This window comes from Notamacropus eugenii, chromosome 5 (assembly GCF_028372415.1).
Source record: "Notamacropus eugenii isolate mMacEug1 chromosome 5, mMacEug1.pri_v2, whole genome shotgun sequence".
In the NCBI taxonomy this organism is placed as follows: Eukaryota; Metazoa; Chordata; class Mammalia; order Diprotodontia; family Macropodidae; genus Notamacropus; species Notamacropus eugenii.
The window spans coordinates 225,172,411-225,197,704 of record NC_092876.1 but is presented as its reverse complement, the minus strand read 5'-3'; the positions used below and the strand labels follow the sequence as shown (position 1 = coordinate 225,197,704).

The 25,294-nt window shown below is 35.3% G+C and overlaps 1 protein-coding gene across 7 annotated transcripts in view; it reads left to right on the top strand.

Annotated features, from left to right (window-relative positions):
• Positions 1–25,294, top strand: part of COBLL1 (cordon-bleu WH2 repeat protein like 1) — a 179,299-nt gene that overhangs the window by 81,374 nt on the left and 72,631 nt on the right. The window contains exon 1 of one of the 7 annotated variants that reach the window (XM_072612174.1): positions 5,106–5,242. The exons of the other annotated variants lie outside the window; for them this stretch is intronic. Within the exon in view, the coding sequence (XP_072468275.1) occupies positions 5,157–5,242 (86 nt within the window). The 5' untranslated portion in view covers positions 5,106–5,156. Of the gene's footprint in view, positions 1–5,105; positions 5,243–25,294 lie in introns of those variants that run through there. 7 annotated transcript variants of the gene reach the window in all.

Here is a 25,294-nt window from a genome sequence, read left to right as displayed (position 1 = left end):
CTTATAGTCTACAGGGAGAGGAAACAGGGACACACCTAAATAAATTAAAAATGAAATTCTTGGAAGGGGGACGCTCACTGCATCTGGTGTGTGTGGGAGCGCTCGCTTTAGGTGATGGCCATTAAATCTGACTTTTTCAAGAAACTAAGGTTTTTTCAGAGATAGAGTTGAGAAGGGAGTGCATTCAAGACCTGACCAAAGGCAGGAGATTATCAAGAGAGAGCTCTCCACGGAAGCAAGTTATAAATCCTTTAAAACTTAGTAAATAGTTTTTAGGAATTATTGGGGGAAAAAGATCCATCACATTGCAGAAAACCTAGTGATTTTCATCTTTGAATTTAGCTAGACTGTTTCTCAGAGGATGGATTCTCTCTCAGGGCTATAGCCAAAAGAGACTATTGAGAAGAATTCATCTATTAGACTATCTGTGGTTGCCAGTCAATTAATTATCAGTCAGTAAACATTTATTAAGTGCTTACTGTGTACCAGGCATTGATCAGCTGTGAAACTCTACCTTTTGCAGAAGACCTTTCCTGTTTACCATATCCTCCCAACTGCTAATCCCTTCCCCCATGATGTTACTTCTGTCTTTCTTTGTCTCTTGTGTGTACCTACTCATAGAAATGTTGTCTTCCTCTGTAGGTTGTAAGCTTCTTGAGGGAAGAGTCTGTTTTTGCCTTTTATTTATCCCCAGAGTTTAGCAGACACAGAGTAAATGCTTAATGAATGGCAGTTGATTGATTTATTATGGGGACTACTAATCATAGTTGGCACAGAAGAGTAGAATAGACCTTCTTTACTCAAAGAGTACGTGGCAATAACAGTTTTTTTCTTTATCTTGCTAGACATTATGTATCAGATAATTTTTTGTTTCAAAGTTGAAATCATTAGAATATCAAATAATAAAATTAAATTTAAGCATATTTTATATATACACACAGATATGCTAGCAGTATTCTTACATTACTGTTTAAAACATGAATACTTTTACTAGGAAAATGAATAAGATGCATAGAATTACAAATAAGCAACAGTAAAAGTAAGGGTCAGGTATTTTCTCAGGCCTTTACTTAGTCATTAATTGCAAGATGAGACCTTACTCAAAGATTTTTCTTGCTTTTGTAATCTGTGAAAATAAAAAAAAAATATAAAACGTAAATGAAAAGCATTTATCTATGATGCACAGTATTTTTAAATGTCAGGTTTTGAGTTATTGTTTTTTCCCTTCACTTATTTTTCCTTCACTATTAATGATAGCTTACTTAATCCATAATACCACAACAGCAAAAAAAATATTCCTTTTTGCTGCAGAATACTTAAAGCTTTTCATTTTCTTTTCCCAAAACTGAGTAAGAAATACCCAGGGATAAATGTGCAGTTTGAAGGCAAAAGTATTTTTAAAAGGGTGTTCTGTTCTCCAGGTGGAGTAAATGGGAGAGCAAATTATTGACTCAGAATATTAATAGCCTGTCCAGAAACCTCACAAGGCGACAGACAGCATGTCTCCTTTGGAAAAACAGCATGTCCAGTGTCTGTTTGCCCTTTCCTGCCCACTCTTACTACAGGCATAATATTCCCAAGTCATTGGAAAATCACCCCATGTACATTCCATCAATTGCTTTATAAATAAGCCCAGAAGCTTAAAAACACATTTTAAGACAGAATTCAAGTAGAATATTTGTGACAGAATTAATAAGGAATACTCACCATCCACAAGTTATTGAATCTTAATAAAGTGGTTGAATAAATTCCTGAAAAGGGACAATGAAAATAAGATTCAGGTGCTTCATATACCTAATCAATCTGTTTTCAGCCACCTACAAGCCTTGTACTTCACAAAGTCCATGTTCAAAACAAAGCATCTTTAAGGCTGATGACATAGGACTGAAGGATTATTTTGAATTAATTGAAACCTAGTTGAACGAACTGGTACATTCAATTTCCTCTCCCCCAATGAATTTACTGACTCTTTTAGTATTGTGTAGGAACAGCTTTGCTTTCAGAGAAGTTTATTAACTAGAGAAATGTTGGGTTTTGCTTATTCTCCAAGTGGCACTACTGACCCACAGAATTTCTCTACCATGTCTCTAGTCTAGACTTTCCTTCTCCCTGTGTTTTCAGCTCCCTTTTCATTTGTTGCCTTCTTTCTCATAGAATGTGTTCTGCATTTTAATTTTTGGTGCTGATCATGGTGCCTGTCACATAGTAAGTACATCATGAATCCTTGTTGACTGTTGTTGACTGAGAAACCTTGAAGTAATAAAGGTAGAGTGATGTACTAGATTCTTAAAAACAAAACAAAACAAAACAACCTGCCATGAAAATAAAAACAGAAAAGCATTACACGTAACCTGGAATGAAGGGCTTTTATTTATTTTACCTTTTAATTCTTTAAAGGCATCAAGCAAACCTTCCTACTCCCTGTACCTCAAAAACTAAATGAAAATTCACCTGAGGAGCAATTAAGGTGTGGCCCAGCTTAGGTGTCCTACTGAGATAGCTTTGATTTTCCCCTTTCCCTTCCTAATTCTCACCTAGCTCATCTTCTCTCTCTTCAAGTCTGATTCTTCATCCTAGAAGGAAAGATTGAGACCATATCTAGTTTGGAAAGATCTAATGGAAAGTGCTAACCTCACTCAGTCTTTAATTAGGAAAATGAAGAACTTTGGTTGTATGGAGAGAGGATTCATAGGAGATCTTTTTCCTCCTCTAACAAAACACACCTGTCTGAACATGAGTGTGTGAGGTTGTGCAAAGCAGTGCCTCTGGGAAGTGGCACAGGTGGGGTGGATCAGCTCATTAAGAGCTATGAAGAAAAAACCCTGCTTTTATTAAGTTTGATTTAATTCTCTGTAGAACGCATCCTGATTTTTCTTTTAAGGGAGAGTCACTTGTACACATATGTATGGTAGTGACACCCAATCTTGGAAGAGAGATCATCAAGTATTGTTCCTCAGACTAAAGAGGAAATAAAAGATTCTTATTCTTAATCCTATGGGAAAACAGAAGATTGGGAAAGATTGTATCGTACAGTTTTGCCCAGCCAATTGATGCAATGAAGTTCAGTTAAAGAGAGATGTGGTGAATATTTTTACTTGTCTGTCACTATTTGACTCCTGTTGTATCCTTTAGAACTGTTAAGTGATGACAAATTTTTGTTCTTTGTTCATGATATTTTTGTAGGGAGTAAAGCTACTTAAAACACTAGTTAGCAATTTGCAATTGTTTCTATTTTTTTTTTTTTAAATTATCTGGAGCTAATTTGTATTCCTCTTTGGAATGGTCATTGTGATAAGATATCTTCATTCATTAAGCCTTTAACATCTTAACGTTAAAAAGTTTTGTTATACAATTTATTAGGTTACATAAAAACCAATTATATATGTATATGTAGTTTAAACTCTTTTCATCTTTATGTATCTGTGTATCTGTCTGTCTGTCTATCTATCTATCTATCAATCTTTTAACTCTTAATACTTTGACCTGGAAGATGATGCAGGCCAATGATCTGTGGAGTAATCAGAGATTCACTTTACCCCTAGTTGTGCTTAGAAAAGATTAACTGAATATTTAAAATCTATTTGCCAATGGAAAGTGTGACCCTTCATAAAAAAATAAGCTCATCAAAGACAAAATGAACATGCTTAGCAAGAGTTCTTATTTTCACCCAGTCTTTAGCTGTATGAAAGCAAATATCCTACTGGCAGAGAAAACATTTTATAGAGTATCAATATGAATGAGTATATTCTGCAGTGTACTTAAGGTTAAAGTAATGTTATCTATTAAGTACCTACTATGTGCCTGGCACTGTACTATGCTTCAGGAAGGGAATTTCCTTTACCACTACAGATAGGCAACTGTGCAACAATTTGTAGTCTTAGAGTATTGCCTGAGGCACTGGGAGTTTAAGTGACTTGAACACCTCAAATTTGCATCATAAACCAGGTCTGGCCCTCTATCTGTTGTATCAGTGGTTCTCAGAGAGTGGTCTCTGGACTTCCTGGAGGTCCCTGAAGTCAAAACAATTTTCATAGTGATAGTAAGAATGTATTTGATTCTTGAAATACTTCTTTCTTTTCCAACTACATATCTGTGTGAGACAGGATTTTCTTTATACATTTCAACCAAAACAGTATATTGATACATTAAATGCAGAAGCAAATATAAGAATATAACTGTCCAGCTATTAAGTCAGGCATCAGAGATTTGCAAAAATATATAAATATCTCTTCCACTAAATTTTATTATTTTAGAAAATAGTTATTTTTCATAAGGTGGATTTATTATTTTTAAATGAATTAACAAATATTTTTAAATGTATCCATTTTAATTTCCAACAAAGTGAACATTAGCATGTATGTAATCCACATAAACAAAAGCTCTTTGGGATCCTCGTTCATTAAGATTATAAATGTATCCTGAGACCAAAAAACTTGGAGAACGACTACTACATAATTGTACCTCTGCTTTTTGTTTGAAGGTAGAGGCTACAAAATAACAGCTAAAACATAAAATTTTGTTCTTGGTTTTGTTTTTTTTAATGTCAGCAACTGATCCAATTTCCTTTATTTTTTTCAAGTTTTATATAAATAGGGTGTTTTCCTGTAAACCTTTCTTGTAAACCTATTTGGTTTCATTAATAATTTGGTTTCAACAATCTCATTTGAGAAATGAGAAAACTGAGCCCCTAAGATGTAAAATGACTTGCTAGAAGTTACAAAAGTAGTGAATAGGAAGAGTTAGACTTTAAACTGCTATCTGTTCCTTTATTACTCTTCAGTTGATTTTAGAATGTTTTCCCCCAATGGCATAACATTCATGTAATCTTAAATACTGTATGAATTTTCTGGTACTTATTAAAAAACTTTCATTTTTGCATAGATGTTAGAATATTAAAGTTACACAAACTGATATTCTAGAAGCATACATGAAAGAGAGTAAGACCTTAAGTGTAGTTCAAATAATTTCTCCTGAGGAAGCGTTTTCTTTTTTTTTTTTCAAGATTACTATGGGAAATACATTCTCTTTCTTTTAAATGCTTGTGAAAGTATTACTTTCAAGGAGAATTTTGTAAGATCAGTAAATTCCTTAAAAAAAAAAAAAAGATATTTGTTAGTGTTAGGAAGTGCCTGGTACTTACTAATGCTACTGTTATCATGACTGTAACAGAGACAGTTGGTCTTGCAATCTCAGATGCTGGCAATGTCCAAGTGAATAATACCTTTTTTACAAAGACTTTTAGGTAAGGCTGTAAGTATATATATAGAAAAAAACATATATGTGTGTGGGGGGTGTGTATGTGTGTGTATGTGTGTACATATAGATAGATAGATAGTTCATAAGATTTATAAAGTCACTGTATAATTTGTTGCTTATTTTCTTCCTAGTTCTGTGTCTTTTTAACTGAAAAGGAGAATTTTAAATAAAAGGGGAAATTTGCACATTGTTATTATTAGTTCTACTGTAGGAAAAACTTGAAAAATCATTGCTATTGTTTTCTATTCCTTTTTGGTATTTAGGGAGGTTCTGTGTAATCTCCTTTATTTTAGGTTAACATTCTTACAGTAGCAGAAAGAGGAAGAATCTCCACCTCTTTGAGTCAGTATGTTTGAAACTGAATTGTTTGTGTTATCCATTGTTCTTTTATGGCAGAAAAGTCATGTGCTGCCCCAAACTTCATTTATATTGTTGGGGAGGGTAAAAGACTATTTCTAAATGTCGGCCTTGTCCTCTGAATTATATCCAAGAACAACAGTATCCCCCCCTTCCCCCCCTCCCCTCCCATGCCCAATGGAATTAATGTTATCAAACTTCTTTCAGAAACTGTTTAAAGAGACTTTCAGACATATAGCCATGGTACAGTTCTATATAAAAGGCAGCAACAAATGTTTATGAATATAATTTTGTTTCGAACTTTTCCACTTAACATTTGCTTTTAACTTTTATGTATTTCATACAATTTAGAACTGGAAGGAATTGCTGATCACTGTAACAGCCTTATGACAGAGGGCACTGCATTCCTATTATCCATATGTCTTAAATGAAGAAACTGAGATTCATAGGAATTTTAATAACATTCAACGTCATTGACTGGACATTGGTGCAGATGGCATGGGAACCTTGGTCTTTTACTCCAGCTCTCTTTCCATCTTATCTTGCTTTCATTATGATATAGTGCCCTAAATTATTCTCCTGAATACATTTCTAAAAGGAACATTTATTCAGAGGTACTTTAATCTTTTTAAAAACATGGATATTCTTTTGATTGGATCAGAGAAACATTAAGCTTAGTTTCAGAACATCACTTTGAATAGGGGAACAGACAATACAATTTTTGCCTTGCTTGTCCTTGATTTCAGAACTTCTCTGGGAATACATCCTACTTTACTAACTCGACTGAATCTAAAGAACACATAACTTGTCTTTCCAGCTAGAATTATGGTATTTCTATTTGTGCAGAGTTGTATGGTAGAGATTTCATTCTATTACAAACCATACCAGTGCCACCTCTTTAAGTATATGCTTAGTTTGATATATATATGTCAGATGAAACCCGGAATTATAGTGAAAATAAATGCCTTCCTAGATACTAATATTATTTGAGTGAAAATAGTTGTGGGTAGTCAAAAGATTGCCTTAGTTAAAACCCCAGCTTATTTTGGTTGGAGGTTCTTGCACCTCAAGAAGAAAGGAGAAAAACCGAGAAAATATTGGTGTTTTGGGTGAAATTTTGTGTTCTTTCTCGTGGAATCCATTTCCTATTGTGGGGAACACCAGAATTTAGGGAACTCAGCTCGTGGAACACTAGTCTAAGTACTCATTATTGCGTAGCTGACTAGTACTTAGCAAAAAGAAGAGATTTCTTTAGAAGTGGGAAGATAATGAAAACCTGACAGGGCGGGAACAAAATAGCAATGGTCAACGTATCTGGACAAGGATAGGCTGGTAATTTATTCTGAAACTTCAATTTAAAATCAGTTTTCTATATCAGTATAAAAGAAATAAAATTTAGTTTTAATGGTTTTCATCTAAATATTCAATTTTAGAATTAGCAAAAGCAGGCATGATCACTTTAATTACTTTAAGCAGATACTGTCAGGATTAACAACTGTACAAATCCAGTGATCCATGTGGGTTGTGAGTTCAGATGGTGAAATTATAAATAGGTTTAATGATGTCATTAGTAAGAAAGAGGAGGGGGGGTGCATCTGGAATGTCTTGTTTCCTCTCTCTGATTCATGTTTTTTGGAAGAAAATCACTAGGTCTGATAAATGAGGGGAGGGGAAGGAATCAGAGGTAAGAAGAGAAACTTAACCAGTTGAGCATGTAATATAAAAAAACCCTAAAAATCAGTTCAACTTAGATATAAAAAGAACATATTTATGTATTTTATCTACTCGTGATCTTGCTTGAGAGTTTTTAAGCAATGATTGTTGACCCTTGAAATTATATTAGTAGACATAATGTGCAGTTTGAGAAGAATATTCAAATATCTATATACCTAAGGTCTTGAAATGTCCCATAATGAATTGTTCGAAAGTTTGTCCTCTTATTTCCATTCCAGTGGATGGAAGAAAGGTTTAGATAATAAAAAATTTTATTTTTAATTTGACTCCTGAATACAGAATGCATTACATAAACACAAACCACCTCTAATTCTGTGATGGCTCTGACCATGTTTCTTACTTGACCATGTTTTGTATTGTGGTGCAGTGGAGGCTTCGAGTCATTTTTGAATAATTAAGAGTTGACAGTATTGTTAGACTACTTAGCAACCAAAGGGCTATCTTGAATTTGAATTCCATTATGTATGTCTTCAATGTTTCCCCAAGAAAAGACTTGTCATACTCAAAGTATGTTGTAAATATATATAATTAATTGGATACTTCAAATACTTTTGTGGAAGGTGCTTCTGTAATGAATGAATTGAAACCAAGTTTGAATTTTATTTCTTCAAACAAACTCTAGATTGCAAATTAAAAGGGGGAAAAAGTTGCAATGGATTACATTTGAAATTTACTCAGATGTTAATGTTAAAAAAATAAGATTCCTTTAAGCTTCACATTTAATAGAAATTGTTAAACTTTTAAAATTGACTATTTATTAGACATATGCATACAGTCATGAAATAATCAAATGAATCTGTGATCACATAGGTATGGCTATTCCCTCCAAGGATGCTGATGACCGTTTATTGCCTGCTGGTTTCTAGCCTGTGCCTTCTACATCTAAAGAATGTTAAACTTAACTCATCTCTTCAGCTAGAATGATAGTATTTCTGTTTGTATGGGGTTGAATTGTAGAGATAATTGGGGCAATGCTGTGAGGAGAGAGCAATCCATAAATCAAGACTTTAACAGAAATAAAGGAGGAAAATGAGTTCTGGACTTAGCTTAGCACTGAAACTGTAACTAATCTAATTTTTGTCTTCCTTCTCTGTTGTTCTTATGGAAATCATGTTTGTGAAGGAACTCTGGTTGGAGATATGGTATGGTAGTGGAAAAAACACTGGGTTTAAAGTCAGAATTAAGGTTTGAAGCTTTGGTCTTCTGTTTATTATTTGTGTGACTTTGGATAAATTACATTAATTCTCTAGTCCCCAATTTCCTCATCTGTCTAAGTAGGAGATTGGCTCTGTGATCACTGAAATGCCTTCTCACTCAGAATACCATGAACTTAAGAGAGGACAAAAGGAGAAAGATAATCAACATGAATAGTACCAATGAAATCCTATGGGCCACATAGATTATTTAGTGGAGTTTTTTTTTTTTTTGACAAGATTGCTATCACAAATATTTTAGATATTTCTAGATAATTTTTTATTCTAAGGAAAATTAATGAGTAATTTTTTGTTTTTGGTTATTGGAAATTATTAATTTAGAATAATATAGCAAAATATATGAGATAATAAAAAGTGTTTTGAACATTCAGTAGCTATTTCTGAACAAAGCCTCTTGCTAAGAATCTGAATATGGTGCTTTCTTGAGCAGGGTTACTTGGCATAGCATATAGGTCTTTGTTTCTAGACCCACCTGTTTCCTCAGGCATATTCTGTTATCATTGTGAATACTGTATATTTCTTTGTCACTTCCTTCTGTTGTTCCTAGGCCAAAAAAAGAGTCAATGAATTTTAGAATGTTTTTAAGTATAATATAAATATATATTTATTAAATATATTTATATAAATAAAGTAAAACTCACTTTCTCTTGGAACTGTAAGGATGGAAGGAAAGCTATTATGTGTGTATGCATATATATAATATATATGTATGTATACATATATGTATATATGTTACAAAAGACCAAATGATTAAATATTTTCTTTATGTGACAGATTGTGATGTTCTCTGTTGTAAGGGGGTAAACATAAAGTTTTAATGCAAGAAAGGAAGCTTTCCTGATTATGAGATGTTCATATTCCTGTCTCTAGTGGTTTTCTTGAGTCTGGTTCTTTCTAATATGATGCTTCAGAAAAATTAGTGTTAAATTTTGCTAAGTTAAAAAATGTTGTCATAAGTGATGTTGTATATTGTAGTGATTCTGTCTTAAGTGCAAATTAGATCTAAATTACCAAATTGGAGACAAAGTAGGTCCTTAATAAATGGTTATTGATGGACTAAAGACATTTCAACATAAAGGAGGCAAGAAGCAGTTTGAACATACTCTTAAGGGAGATACAGTTTAAAATTAATTTTTAAATTTTTATTCTAAACTTAAACATTAAATAGGATGGACATTTACATCTGCCTAATAGAATGGGAAAAAAAAAAGATTGTACAATACTGAAGGTCTTGTATCTTACTTTTCTTTTTACATAGATAGTAGAATCAGTCTTTAGCTTTAAAAGCTGTCCTACTTGTCTTGCAAAGTAAATAACTCTCTAAAGATATCACTGTGCCAGCCATGCAACCATAGAATGAATTGCATTTTTAGAGCTTGGGTAGGAAGCAGTCAGATTTTGAGTTTAGAGGACCTTGATTGGAATCTTGAGTCTGTTGTTTACCATCTGTACTCTGGGCATCAGTTCTCATGTGTAAATTGAGAGGGTGGACATCTAAGTTTCCTTCTGGCTCTCAACCTACAGTCCTATCATCAAGGTAGGTAACAAATTAAGGATGAAGCCAAATTCACTCTGATATTTAATAGCAGGCCACTGACAAACGTAGGTCATCTTACTCTCAATCTAGTGCATTTTCTTCTACTCTGTTACTTTCATATTTTATTCAGTTACATTTTTAAAATATGCTTATCTTGGATTTGGAACTTTTAATGGGATATTTTATTAGTCTAGTTGTGTGATGATTGTGTTACGAAATTCTCTAATTCCAAAATCATTCATTAAAATGTATGCGTCCTTTTTATCTTATAATTTGGAAATATATTCAATAAAACAAAACTATCATTTACTATTTGCAAGGCACCCTTCTAATCCCTGTGGGAGATAGAGAAATGTACAGTCATGTAGAGAGAAAAAGACATATCCTTCCAGGCTAATTGTGCTAAATGCTACAGGGAAGGTATTAAGTTTGGGAGCACAGAGGAAGAGACCAGTTTTGCTTCAGGAGAAAGATAAGGTTGATTGAGGGAGGATGGGGAATGGGTGAAACCTGTGTTCCAGAGGCACTAGGGTCATTATACTCCTGAACATAATTGTCATCATTTAGTGAAGTCAGCATGGTACAAGGTCAATAGCACAAGATTTGGAAGGTATCAGAGGACCTGCGTTTGTATCTCAATACTGCTACTTACTGTCTAAGTGATGTTGGACAAGTAACATAACTTCTGTAGGACTTAGTTTCCTCAGCTACAAAATAATGGATTTTAGTTAACTGTCTCCAATTCTATATCTGTGATCCAATGATAACCTTCACTCACCATGATTAGTCAGTAAACATTTATAAATGCCAAATCCCTGGGAGAAAAAGATGAAAACAAAATGAAATAATCCCAATTCTCAAGTGGCTTACATTCTACCGGACATAACCTCATATAAAAGGTTTGACGATTAGGTTTAAAAGCTCCTTAAATGAGGAACCTTGAAAGTAGGAATTGTTTCATTCTTATTCGTATCTCTAGTGCCTATGACAGTGTTTAGCACATATTAGAATCTGTTGATTGATTAAATATGCTATATATGAAAGAAAAAAATGAGCTTAAAATTTTTTTCAAGTCACATCCCAGAACCTAGTATGTTATGTTGATAGCATTGTCTGTGGTGAAAATGTGTCTGAGTGAAAATTTCTGGAACGGAGTCAGCTGAGTTTAACTAAAAACAACTCTAATGAGTCAGCCAAACTAAACTCCCATAGATTTAATTACCATTTCTATGCAGAGGGTTTCAAATCTATCCTTCCTTAACCTCCCTGCTGACCTCCAGTCTTGCATCTTCAACTGCTTTTCAGACATCTTCACCTAGGTTGTCTGGTAGATTTCATAAACTCACTGTGTCCAAAACAAAATTCATTATCTTTCCCCCTAAACTTTCCCCTTTTCCTTCTTTCCCTTTTATTGTAGATGGCAACATCCTTCTTATTCCCTCAAGTTCACAACCTAGGAGTCATCCTGGATTTCACACTATCTCTTATCCTCCCTCCCTCAATTCAATCTGTTGCCAAATTTTGTGTCTCACCTCTGTAACATCCCTTGTATAGGCCCCCTTCTCTCATCTGACACTGCCACCCCTCTGATTCAGGTCCCTATCACTTCATACCTTGATTACTGCAATAGCTGCTGCTGGGTCTGCCAGCCTCAAGTCTCTCTCCACTTCAATCCATCCTCCATTCAGCCACTAAAGTGATTTTCCTAATAATGACTGACTGTCTAGATAACTAACTGTGTTTTCCTTAGAAGACATACTGTTTATCCTTTTTTTTGCAGAACCCCAGTATTAGCTGCTGATTTGTGAAGGTCATTACCAAGGGCTTTTATAGAAAATAGAATGTTAGAATTAAAAACACTCTGATTAAAGTCCCATCTTGATCATTTATTAGCTATGTGACCATAAGCAAGTCACTTAACTGCCTTTGAACCTATTTCTTCATCTGAAAAATGGTGATAATGCCTGTAGTGTACCTACCTGTTTAGGCAGAGTAGATTAGTGGATAGAGAGGCGGTCTCAAAGCCAGCATACCCTATTTCTAACGCATATTGTCTGTTGGACCCTAGGCATGTCATTTAACTTCTCATCGATTAAGATAACCCTCCAAGTCTGAGAGTAGTTGCTGATCTGTGTTGGTAGATGGTTTGTAGGAAGTTTCCTGTACCAATGAAATAACATGTCTGAACAAAGAAAAAAAAAACCATCTACCTACTCATAGGATTGTGAGGTTTAATTGGGATAATGTATCTTAAGTACTTTGAAAACTTTTAAGTGCTATATAAATGTCACGCAGAGATCGGATGATTTCCTCTCAGAAATTTCTATTAATTTTTTATTCTGAATTTAACAGTAAATAAAACAAGTATTTTTATATCCAGAGTGGGAAAGATGATGATTGTACAGGAAGCCTGAAGTCTTGCTTTTCTTTATGTGTGTGTGTGTGTATGTGTATAAATTCAATCTTAGTTTCAAAGCTGTTCTGCTCATCTGTTTGTTTTTCTTTACCTCTATACATTAAAAAAAAAACAAACAAACTGCTTCAATGACCCTTTTTCACCCTATGCATTTAAAAAAAATGTTTCAATGACCCTTTTTTCTTACCTCCCTTTTTTGGAGGGGAGCTGTCCTTAAGACCCCTTCTTCACCCTCCCAATTGGAAAGAAAAAGAAAGGAAAAACAAAATCCTTCTAACAAACAAGCATAGTCAAAACAAAGTATCTCTACTCCACACACTGGCCACGTCCACAAATGGTAGGTCTCGTTCTGATCATGATGCTGTCACTTCTCTATTAAGAGCTGAATAGCATTTTCACCTTCATTTTTCTGAAATCATGATGTGTTATTTCCAAGTTTCTGAAGTCTTGGAGATTTTTTCTTTACCTATTATTGGTTTTGTTGTGCAACTAATTCCCTTGCTTCTGCTCACTTTGCTCCGAATCATTTCATAAAAGTTTTTCCAGGTCCTCCTGAAACTGTCTTCCGACATTTCTTATAGTACTATACTATACACTTACATTTGCATACATTTGTTCAGCCATTTCCTAATTGATGGGTTACCCCTTAGTTTTTTGTTCTTTGCTACAAGAATTGAACTTCTGTAAATATTTTCGTGCGTTTAAGTGGGCTTGTGAGTTCAGGTTGTGTTGTCCAGAGAAAACAGTGTGGGTTACTGAGATGGACAACTTATGTGACATTTGAAATGTTATGGCCAGGGTCAGCCCTAGGCAAAATCTGATTTATATTTGCATGCACATGTCATCTGTTCTTATGGAGCAAATCTTTATCTCCTGTTTCTGAGCATTTTCACTGTCTGTCCGTTATTCCTGAAATCCCTTTCTTCGTGTCATTCTAATGGCTTCACTGGCTTCCTTCAGATCCCAGATAAAATCCTGTCTCCTAGTCCTCCTTAATCTTAGTGTCTTCCTTTTTGGAGTGCTCTACCCTCACCAGTTTATCTTACATATATTATTTATACATAGTTGTTTGCATGTTGTCTCCAACATGAGATGTAAGACCCTTGAGGGCAAGGATTTTTTTCTCCCTTTTTTGTATCTCTAGCTCTTACCATAATGTCTACCACATAATAGCTGCTTAATAAAGGCTAGTTGACTGATTGATAGCTTTATAGAATGGGTTCTACAGTCTCTCCCTCCATCACGTCCCCAGTTCTACATTTTTACTCTACCCTCTCTGTTGTTCCTTGTCAGATTTGTTTTGTATATAAGGATTTATGCATTTAATACGTCATGATAGCGATCCAGCTTGCATATCTGATGCAGAGGCTACCAAATAACTGAACTAAGGAATCCCAAAAGTTTCGCATGACACATGTAACAGTAGGAAGTAATTAGTGAATGAAATGCTATGTATTTAGTGTCTCTCTGTCTTTTGAGATGGCATTAGAAATACCGCATTTATGTAAAAAAGGTAATTAACATCTTTTGCTATTAGACTTCAAATTGTCAAACACCCCTAAAATAATTTTAAGTGCTCCTTTCAGTTAATCAAAGTGTTTAACAAAAGGGGAATGGCACATTCTGGGAACAGCAAACGCACATGGACTGCTAGTTGATAAAAACAGATTACTTCTCCCTGTAAATATTTTTCTTCTATGGAAAGAGAGCTTAAAGATTTTTTTAATGGAAGCCTATAAGGAAATATTTGAAAATTTGTAGTTAAATTGAGTGTAGTCCACTTAATCTATGGCTTAAAAGAAGCTCTTCCAATAATAATAACTCATTTCTATAGCATTTTACAAAAATGCTTTTCTCATAACCACCTTGTGGGGTAGGGTAAATAGTAAATAGTGTTATAAAGGTGAGACAACTGAGACTCAGAGATTTATTGGTGTGCTGTCACACAGCTATGGTCATATCAAGTATCTGAACCCAGTTCTCTGTATTCTAATCCAGTGCTTTTTCTAGACAACGTTATTACTCAGTTATTGAAGTTTAAGAGTAATTTGTGCCTAACAGAAATACTTGCATTGTTGATGTCAATTCCTGCTCTTTATTTTGTATGTTTGTGTTTATTTTTATTCTGTTGTCTATGTGTCTTTCTGCTTTAGTAAGTTTATAATCATATTCTCCTTTTTCCTTTGAAAATCCTTTACTTAAACTTGATGTCTCTTTGCCATTCTAAAAAAATGTGAGGAAGTATTTCATGTAAATAGCATTCATTTATTTTCTTAAATAATATTTTGAAACTCCACTCTTCTTAAAGAGTAAATGTTTTAAGTTTCAACTTATGTAGCTTCTAATGTGGAGATATTTAGTACAATCTTTTTGCATGCGTTCGACTATATTTTCATTTCAGTGCCAACACTGTTCCATGATAGTCTTTTGTTCAGTCTTTCAGGAATTCTGGTGAAGTGCCTCAGGGAGTATGTTCCACTATAATTTGAAACTTGTTTTAAGAGGGCTTAGACTTTTTAAGAGCTTTTCTTGGTTTATGTTTTTGTGTTTTGGAGGTAAGTGTCAAAAATCCCTTTAGAACAATAGTCTGGGAAAAATACATTTAGCTACACGTAAAATCACTGTAACAAAAAACAGTTTCTGAATTCATATTATCCTTAAGTGCAATGGGTTCCTGAATCTGTAATGTTCATTCCAGGTAGTGAAGTGCCCTATGCTTCTAACAAATGATTTATTAATTGGTGGAGATAGGGAAGATTCTAACGGGGTAAGATAATATATAAAGCATAGCTAGAAGGAATTAGGGGGAGGAGTTAGGAAGTGGTTTAGTGAGGAAGAGAAGGAAAAATTCTGGAGTAATGTGGCCTTTGCAGAAATGGTGTTCTTGAGTGGGAGTCACTAATCAGAGGGGAAGCTAGGTGGTGCAGTGGATAGAGCACCAGCGCAGGAGTCAGGAGGACCTGAGTTCAAATATCACCTCAGACACTTGACACTCACTAGCTGTGTGACCTTGGGCAAGTCACTTAACCCCAATTACCTCATCCTGGGTCACCTCCAGTCATTCTGATGAATATCTGGTCACTGGATTCAGTTGGCTCTGGAGGAGAAGTGAGGCTGGTGACCTGCACAGCCCTCCCTCCCTCAAAACAAAGTCAAGTGCAAGTCATGTCATTATTTCTCTGATGGCATGGTCTTCTTTAGCAACGAAGGACAAACACACACACTAATCAGAAGAGTTGGGCCTGAGAGTAGAATTTTTCCAGGGTAGGGAAGGTGATTGACAAGGAGTCGGAAAAGTCCAAAAAATGAGTAGAGACTGAGGGAGGTTATTAAGTACTTGATTCAGTATGATGCATGCAATGCTAATTATAATGTATGATTCATACTGTGAACAGTGTCTAGCTTGCCCACAAATTTCATATTGTGTCTATAAAAGTGTTGATGTCTTCTTCTAAAATCCAGAGGCAAGAAAATAAATGTATCATTAATTTAGAGAGTACTCTTTTCTCTCTTGTGACCCTCAGGGTGATTATTTTATGGGATAGACTTCATCAATAAAGCCCCTAAAATACTGAAAAAATAGGCAGGTGGAGAATAGTGGAAAAACCCATCAAGTAGGAATTGAAAGACTTGGGTTCATTCCTCTAACTTGGACCTTAGGATAATGCTCTTAACTTTCACCGGAAGTCATTAATCTTTTAAGGTAAAGAGTTTATTTTTATACACCTCCTCTCTCTATATATACATAAATATAGATGCATGCACATATATATATATATATATATATATATTTAAGGAGGGATGTATGTGTGTGTGTATGTAGATATCTATCCATATGATTGGTTGGTTGATTGTTGTCCTTCATTCTGTGCTGAAGTCAAGTTTCAATGTGTCTGACTGTGGCTGATCAGACCAAATATGAGCTCGGAATTCTCTACCACAGGTTGGGCACAAATAGGCCATGTGAACATTTGGGGTGGCTACTCTAAATTTGCGCAACCTGTTGAGCAGTACTGTGCCAGTGTCTCCCATGTCACCCAATGAATTCCAGAGTTCTTGAGAGAGACCTTGAGAGTGTCCTTGTATCACTTCTTCTGACCGTCACATGATCACTTGCCCTGTGTGAGTTCTCCATAAAATAGTCTTTTTTGGCAAGCATATGTTTTGCCTTTGAACAATGTGGCCAGCCCATCTGGAGTTGCGCTCTCTGAAGCATAGTTTGAATACTTGGCAGTTTAGTTTAAGAAAGAATCTCAGTGTCTGGTACCTTATCCTGCCAGGTGATCTTGAGAATCTTCCTAAGACAATTGAAATGGAAGTGATTCAGTTTCCTGGCATGGCGCTGGTAGACTGTCCAGGTTTCACAGGCAAACAACAATAGGTCAGCACAATGGCTCTGTAGATCTTTAGTTTGGTAGTCAGTCTAATATCTCCTCTCCCAAACTTTCCTTTGGAGCCTCCCAAACACTGAGCTGGCTCTGGTAATGCTTGTGTCAACCTCATTGTCAATGTGTACATCCCTGGAAAGTACACTGCTAAGGTAAGTGAACTTATCCACAGCATTCAAAACGTCTCCATTTGTCCAAAAGCCAAAAAAAAAGAAAAAAAGACATCTATCTATATATGTATGTAGTTGATGCCATAGATTATTTTCCACCTTGTTTCTACTGACATATATTTTATACAGATGAAAGCAAGGATTAAAATAGTAATTTGTCTCCAGAAAGCCCTTGTTCTAATTGATGACTGGCCTAGGAAAATGGAGAAAAGGCCCTCTTGAGCGCTCATAATTTTTCACTCATTTTTCATCTTGGAAAGCAGGGAGATCCTAGCACTGAAAGGGAGGCTGTGGGCTCAGGGTAGAGGGGTGGGAAGGGAGGTGGAGAGAAAAAGAGAAAAGAATATGACCAGAATAATAGAAATTGGGGAAGGAGCTGCCAAAGGGACATAACATCTAAGAAATGAAAGCCCAAGCGGACCACACTCTAGGGGATTTGTTTTGCGTGCTATAAGGAGGAATTGTGGAGAAGAAAAACTTGAGGCTTAAATCTTCTCCCCTCCTGGGCTAGGGATTCATGGTTTATAATTAATGAGATGAGTCAGCACACAGGTACAGACTCATTTATATTTGGTAAAAAGGAGGTTTGATATATATATACATATATATATATATTTAAAGAGCAATATGCCTTTACCTGCTGGTGGCAGATTCCAACTTAGTTGATCTCTTAAGAAGAGCTGGGTTCCTTTTAGATCTAAAATCTTATGATTTCTCATAGAGGAAGGGAACAGGACTTGGAGTCAGAAAAAGCTAAGTTCAGATTTCTACCTCAAACACTTAGGAGCAGTATGACTTAGGGAAATCACTTAACCATAAGTAGCATTCATACAGTAATTTTAGGTTTGTGAGGCATTTTACAAATGCCCTATTTTATCCTCAAAATAATCCTGAGAGGTAGGTGCTATTATTAATTCCCATTTTACAGATGAGGAAACTGAGGCAGAAGTTAAATGATTTGCTAGGGTCACATAGCTGGTGTCTAATGCTGAATTTGAACTCAGGTCTTCTGCCTTCCATCCACTGTGCCACCTAACCTACCTCTTTATCCAATTAATTTCAAATTGATTTTCCCTATCACCAGGGTATTTTATCTAGGGTACTTTCTTAAGATGCTTTCTTATGCTTAGGGAATACAGAATAGAACTACTGTAGAACAAATATTACGTACCTACTGTACTTACCTACTGTGCATAACCCCTGTGCTGTTGCTAAGGGAGATACAAAGCTCAGTAAGATATTTCCCTGTCTTCAAGGAGTTTGCAGGATAGGAGCTGTAAAGACATGTATGAATTATTACAACACAGGCAAGACAAGTATGGAGAGAATTTTGACTATATGAGGGCACAGTCACTATTGGCTTAGAGGATCAGTTTTACAGTGAACCTAATAGGTTCTCAGTTCCAATCCTTGAATTTCATAGATGCAGAAACTAAATTCCCCAAGAAATAAAGGTTCTTGCCCATTGACAGAGCAGTGGTAAATGACAGAGCATAGATTAAAACTTGGTTCTTTTAAAGATAAATTTAAACTGGACCTTGAAAGACAGGCAGGTTTTTAAGAGGTGGATATTAAGGTCAGGAGAAGGATATGGAAGGAAAACATCTCAATTAGAGGTACTTGTATGCATGGAAGAAAACAAGATGAGACATGTTTGAGGGTTGGGGAGCATCAGGATTGTGAAGACGTCCATTTTTGACCGGAACACAGAACATGTGAAGAAAAGCAGTGTGAGAAAGGGCAGAAAGATTCAACCAGAAACAGATTTTAGAGGATATTGAAGAATGCTAGGAGGAAGCATTAGGTTTTGACGCATTGAGTACTGAAAGTCAGTGAGGGTTTAAGAGCAAAACCAAACAAAACAACGCAGAGAGGTGAACAGAGCTTTGCTTTAGGATGAAGGCTCTGGTCAAAATATATTTATTAGATCGGAGAGGGAAGGAGATTTGAGGCAGGCGACCTTTAGGCTATTTTATAATCTAAGCAAGAAGTAAGGAGACAAGGGTAGGCACAGTGGGAATGCTAAGGTAGATTTGGTTGCAGAAGGAATTGTCAGCTGAGTTGATGGGTAGGAATTGCAAAATAAGAATAACATCTTTTAAATTACTGATACTACTTTATTTCTTTAATGTGAATAATGAACTAATGCTATTAACTCTTATGTCACTGTATAGAAATAAGGTGTAGTAAGGGATATTTGTGTTAGAAAACCTGATAATTTAAGGAATTGTGAAGACTGTTGTTTTAGATCTTCTAGAAATCATTTATAACTGGATGTAAAGAAGGAAACAAAATTAAAGGAGTTGTGGCCATTGAGTGGAATTTGTAGAACACCAGTTATTTAGAGAAATTTCTCCAAAAAGATCTTCAACAAGTGAATGGGGAGTGTAAGCTGTTGTCGAAGAGCGATTCCAGGTCTGCTAAAGAGCTTCTACATTAAAGTGACCATATTTCTTAGCAGCCAGTGAAGTGAGTGGAAGCACGTAGGAAATTGGCTGTTGGGGAAAAAAAGGAAATCTACTCCTCCCTGTCTTCCACAAAGTTGAGCCTATATTCCGAAATGAGGCAACCTAATGGAGTAGATAGCATGTGGGACCTGTAGTGAGCAAAGATCTGGGCACAAATACTTCCTGCTTATACTTAATAACTGTGTGTGACTGTGGCGAACTTAAACTGCAAAATGGGAGTAGAATTGATGCTTCAAAACCCTTATTTTTATCATTTCTATAAACCATGACTCTCCCCTCCCTGCTCCTTGGCCTATCTCCTCCTGTTCTTGAGATAACATAACAATAGGGCTAGGACCTGTATAAGGAACTCCTAGATAAGGAAATTCTTTTTACCAATACAGGTCACCATTTCCTTTGAAACTTAATGAAGTGATATTTCAGAGTTCCATAGTCAGAGTATATGTCTGAGGGGAGCTGAACGCTCTCTATCTAATATTCCACACTGTCTTCTATGTCTTCAAGAATATATCCATAATATAATGGTAGTGAGCTTATGGAACATACCATTAAAGTGCCTTTACCTTTACATTCTGAAATCCTGAACCCAAATATACTCATTCAAGCTTTCTGTCAGTCCTTTTTCTATCAGTCTGATGCCTTGAGAATTATAATAGTGATAATATTTGTGATACATTTCTCATGGGTTTGTTATAAGGATCTTTTCATAAACTTTAAAGTGTTGTATGAATGTCAGATAAGTAATTATAGGAAAGGGAGAAGGCAGCATGATTGTGATAGAATACTAGTTTTATAAGAAATGGTGAACTTGTTGATTTTAGAAACACATGAGTAGACTTGCAAAAATAATGAGTAAAATGAGCAGAATCAAGAGAATGTTGTATATAGTAATGGCAACATTGTTTCAAGAACAACTTTGAGCAACTAAGTCATTTTAACTATTATAAATACACAAATTAACTATAAAGGACCTATGAGGATGTTGTCTGCATCCAGAGAAAGAACTGATAAGTAGAAGAATATATAACATGATTTTACACATACACACACGTGTGTGTGCATTTGTAATGGCAGTCATCTCTAGGGTAAGGGAGGAGGGAAGAAAAAGCTATATGATAACTTTGTTATATTTTTAAAAGGAATAGTACATGATAGATTTGCAGTTTCTTGTGCAATCTTTTTTATTATTCTGTTGTGTTATAAAAATCTTGTTTTATTTCATAAATTAAAAAATAAATTTTAAAAAGAGGTGGTGGAGGATTCTATCCAGTTAAATCTTATGTCTAACTATTCTCCAAATCAGAGTCTCAGTGCAGAGAAGCTTGAAAACTATGAACGTAAAAAATATTCTATGTTAAAGGTCCTAGAGCTACAAATGAACATACTGCTAAGCTTATGTTACTTGTATCCTTCATTTAATCTTAGATGTAATAAGGAGGCAAGCTGGCATAGTACGGTGATAAACATGGTAGGAGGATTACGTTTCAAACCCTCTCACAACTGTAAGACAGGGTATTCATTCTCCTTGAGACAACTCCTTGCAAGAAGACTTTCGATGTTGATGTATGTTTGATGTAGTTTACAAAAGAAGGTTGACACTTTACGATGGGTATACAGGAGACATAGAATAAAGCCTACGTTGTCTAGGGGATTTTTTGATGTACATGTACATGGGAAGATAAAACCCTAAACTGGAATTTAGGCACAGAACTGCAAGTTTCTCAAAGTATAGCAAAAACTTTGTACTTGTTACTTTACTCGATACACTGTATACATATTTACATGTACTCATTTTCTTCATTGAAAATTCCTTATGAGTAGGTGTTATTTCAATTCTTTGACCTTGTGTCCCTGGCACTTAGCGCGTTGCCCTTACATGTATTATACACCTAAGAAATACATGTTAATTTGATTTGTCAACATGGAAAATATCTAATAGCTATGTGAAAGGTGCTTGGTAGAGAAAGACATGGAATTGGGAAGGTTTTAAGAGGCCATTTTATATATAGGTCAAAGTACTTTGGAATAAAGGCATATGCTTGGCTGGTGACAAAAGAAATAGAGAAGAGTTGGGGTAAGATATATGGGAGAAAGATTTTTTTTTTTAAGTAGAACTGTTAGAGGTTGGCTTTAGGGTTAGGGTAGGGATTTTTTCTCTTGAAACATACTTGATTTAAATAGAACAGAATTTATCTTATGTGAAGTCACTCCACCAGAGGGAAATGCATCAGATTTGTTGAGATTAGATGACTAGTTGGTTATCTTGTTCTTTGCTCTTTGAAATAAAAACAAAATTATATTTTGCATGACTACTCTAAAAAGGTAATGTGTAAATGGGTATATTAGCTCTCCATCTTTTGTCTTGTTAGTGACTTTCAAGAAACAAAAAATACAATAGACAATAAATAACTTTTAAGATGAATGTTCCAAATTAGAGTGAAGTTTTCTTTTTAGTCAACAAGACTGCCCAGTTTGATTTAAGATGTAGCAAGGATGAGGTTAATAAGGCCTGATGAAGTACAGCAGAGCCCTGTTCCAACCTGCACAGCTCATTTACATGGATTAGGATATAGTGCATGTCAAGTCATGGCCTCTCAAGGAAAATGAGTACTTTATAGGAAAAGTCTAATCTAGTATGGTTAGTCATATGCTCAAAGACTAGTATTTATTAAATAGTTAAGCAGGAAAGAGATGTGATTTGACCTAGGGCCTTGAGGGTTGGATGGGATTTAGACAAGAACTGCAGGGAAAGTAGCTGAATTCTCAAGGGTTGGACAGTGACAGTAAAGGCAGGAACCCCTAGGAATGTAAGCATATTATGCGTTTGTTTTGGGAAGAAATGAGCAGACAATTTGGCTAAAATAGGTTTCTTTTCAGTACTGTAGGTAATATGGTCGAGAAGATAAATTAGATTCAGACTATGGAGGATCTTCAGTACCTGCCCTTAAATAACTTCATAGCTTAGCCAGTGTAGATGGCACATATAGAAATAACTACAAAGCAATATGTAAGTATTGTGTAGGTCCTGCAGTTCTGTTAAAATGTAACCTTTTTGAGAGTAAGTAGTGTTTCATCCTAACTGTCTGTATCCACATTGCTTTGGACAATGCTTATTAGCATAGAAGAGACACTTAATAAAATGGTCATTGATTGGTTAATATAAAGTGCTTTTAGAATTGGATAGGAGGCAATAATTAAATGATCAAATGATTTGAACAAACAGTTCTCAGAAGAATCATAAACTGTTAAACAGCTGCCTGAAAGAATGCTCCAAATCTCTAATGATAAGGGAAAGACAAATTGAATTCACTTGACTCCAGTAAATTGTACAAGATAACAAAAGTTAAGAAGTCAGTATTGGAGGATTGTTAGAAGATAGGGTCTCTGATGCATTATTGGTGGAAATCTGAATTAGTATAGCCATTTTGGAAAGCAATTTGGAATCATGAAAATGAAGTGGCTGAAGTGCCCATATACCCTTCGTCCCAGGGATTCTAGTGATAGAACCATATTCCCAATGAGTTTATTGATTTAAAAGAGAAAAGCCCCCCATATACACTAAAATATTTATAGCAGAACCTTTTGTGGTAGCAAAGAATGGAAACAAAATACATGCCCATAGATTGGGGAATGGCTAAATAAATTGTGGTACATACATGTGCCATAAGAAATGATCAGTGCAATAAATAAAGAGAAACATTGAAAGAGTTAGGTGAACTGATGCAGAATGAAGCAGAGTCAAGAAAGCAATATATATGCATATATGTGTATATGTATATAGATGTATGTGAGTTACAAAAATATAAATGAAACAACAGTAACCACAAATCATTCAAAAAAGAATGCAAATGTTCTAAGATTACAAAAACAAGCATGGCCCCAAAGAAGACATATGAGACCTCCAACAATACAATGTTTCCCAAACATGGATCCCAAACATACATGAGGGGGCGTCCATGGCTGGGAAACGCTGCTTTTGTTGTCAGTTTTTTTTGATATGTTGATCAGTTTTGGTGATTTTGTTTCTGTTTTGATTCTTTTTTTTAAAGTTCTTAAATGGGATGACACTCTGGTAGAGGGATGTAAAAATAAAAGATCCCAAAACTTATTTTAAAAAGGATAGAAGAAAAGAAAGGAAACTGAGATGTAGCTTTAAAGGATAGTTACATTTTTAATAGTTAGAAATGTAAGGGGAAGGAGGGAACAAAATAAAGCATGTGATAAGGTTTGAAAACTACTAAGTAGAACTCCGAGGTTCTACCTCGCCTGTATCAGATTAGCAAGTATAACATGACAAAAAAAAAAAAAAAGGAAATGACAAATGCTGGAAGGACTCTGAGAAAACAGGTACATTAATAGACTGTTGGTAGAACTGGGAATTGATCCAGACATTCTGGAAAGCAATTTGTATGCCTAAAAAAAGCTATTTAAACTACTTACACTTTGACCCAGTAAAATATCATCACTAAATTTATACCCCCAAAAGATCATAGTAAGAGGAAAAGTTTGACCCATATGTATGAAAGTATTTTAGCTGTTCCTTTTGTTGTGACAAAGCACTAGAAAACTTAGGGATTGACCTTCAGTTGGGGAATGGCTGAACAAGGTATGGCTTATGAATGTGATGGAATACTATTGTGCTGTAAGAAGTATTGAAGAAAATGGTTTTGGAGAAACCTTAGAAGACTTTTTATGAACTAATACAGAGAGATGATCAGAAACAAATTAGAAAAACTAAAGAAATCATCCAAAAAATATCCAACCACAATTCAGAGGACTCATATTTAAACATACTCAGAACTCCTTCTGGAGAAGTGAAGGACTTGGAGTGTATATGAGATTTGTATTTGTGGACATGGGCAATGTGGAAATTTGCTTTGAAACATGATTGTTATTTTTTTCTTAATGAGGAGGGAGAAGTAAAAGGGAGAGAAAGCAAATCTTTGTGAAAAGAAAATTTAACTTAATTTTAAACAGAAAAGTCTGGCTGAAATGCAGAATTCCTATAAGAAAATGATTATAGAGAAAACTGGAAGTCTGGATTGGATGCACGATAAAAATGTACTTGAATGCCGGGCTTAGAAGTTAGCCTTTTTTAGCTAGGCCCTGAGGAACAAAGGAAAGGTTTTGAGCAGGGGAGTTGCGCAGTAAAGAACTTTAATCTATGAGAACCTGTGGGATAGAATAAATGGAGAGAGGCTAGAGTCAAGAGAACCTGTGAGAACATAATTGTAGCAATCCAGATGAAAGATAATAAGGAAATACGAAGGAAGGATGATTGTGAAGAGGACATTGATAGGACTTGACAGCTAGTTGTCTATTGAGGAAAAGGAGAGAGTCAAAGAATGTGAAGTTTTCAGGCCACTGGACTAGAAAAGTGACATTACCATTAAATGGTGAGTTATGCTTTAGATATTGAATTTAAGGTGTTGGTAGGAAATACAGAATAAAATGTGGAAGCAAGCCTGTGCAATTGTGGGACTAGAAGAGAAGGGCAGGGGTGGGAGGGAGGTTGGAAATGGGTTTGAGAGCTATTTTACAGAAGGCTAAGAGTTGAAATTGTTGTCGGTATTTCTCTGGAAAGAAAACATGGCAAAGAAAAGAACAAAGGGAAAAAACCTTCAGAAAAATAAGCACTTTGGAGACAGAAGGAAGAAAAGGGGCAAGAAAAAAAGATCAAGGCAAGAAAGCTTCTTTCTTTCTCCTTCCTTCCTTCCTTCCTTCCTTCCTTCCTTCCTTCCTTCCTTCCTTCCT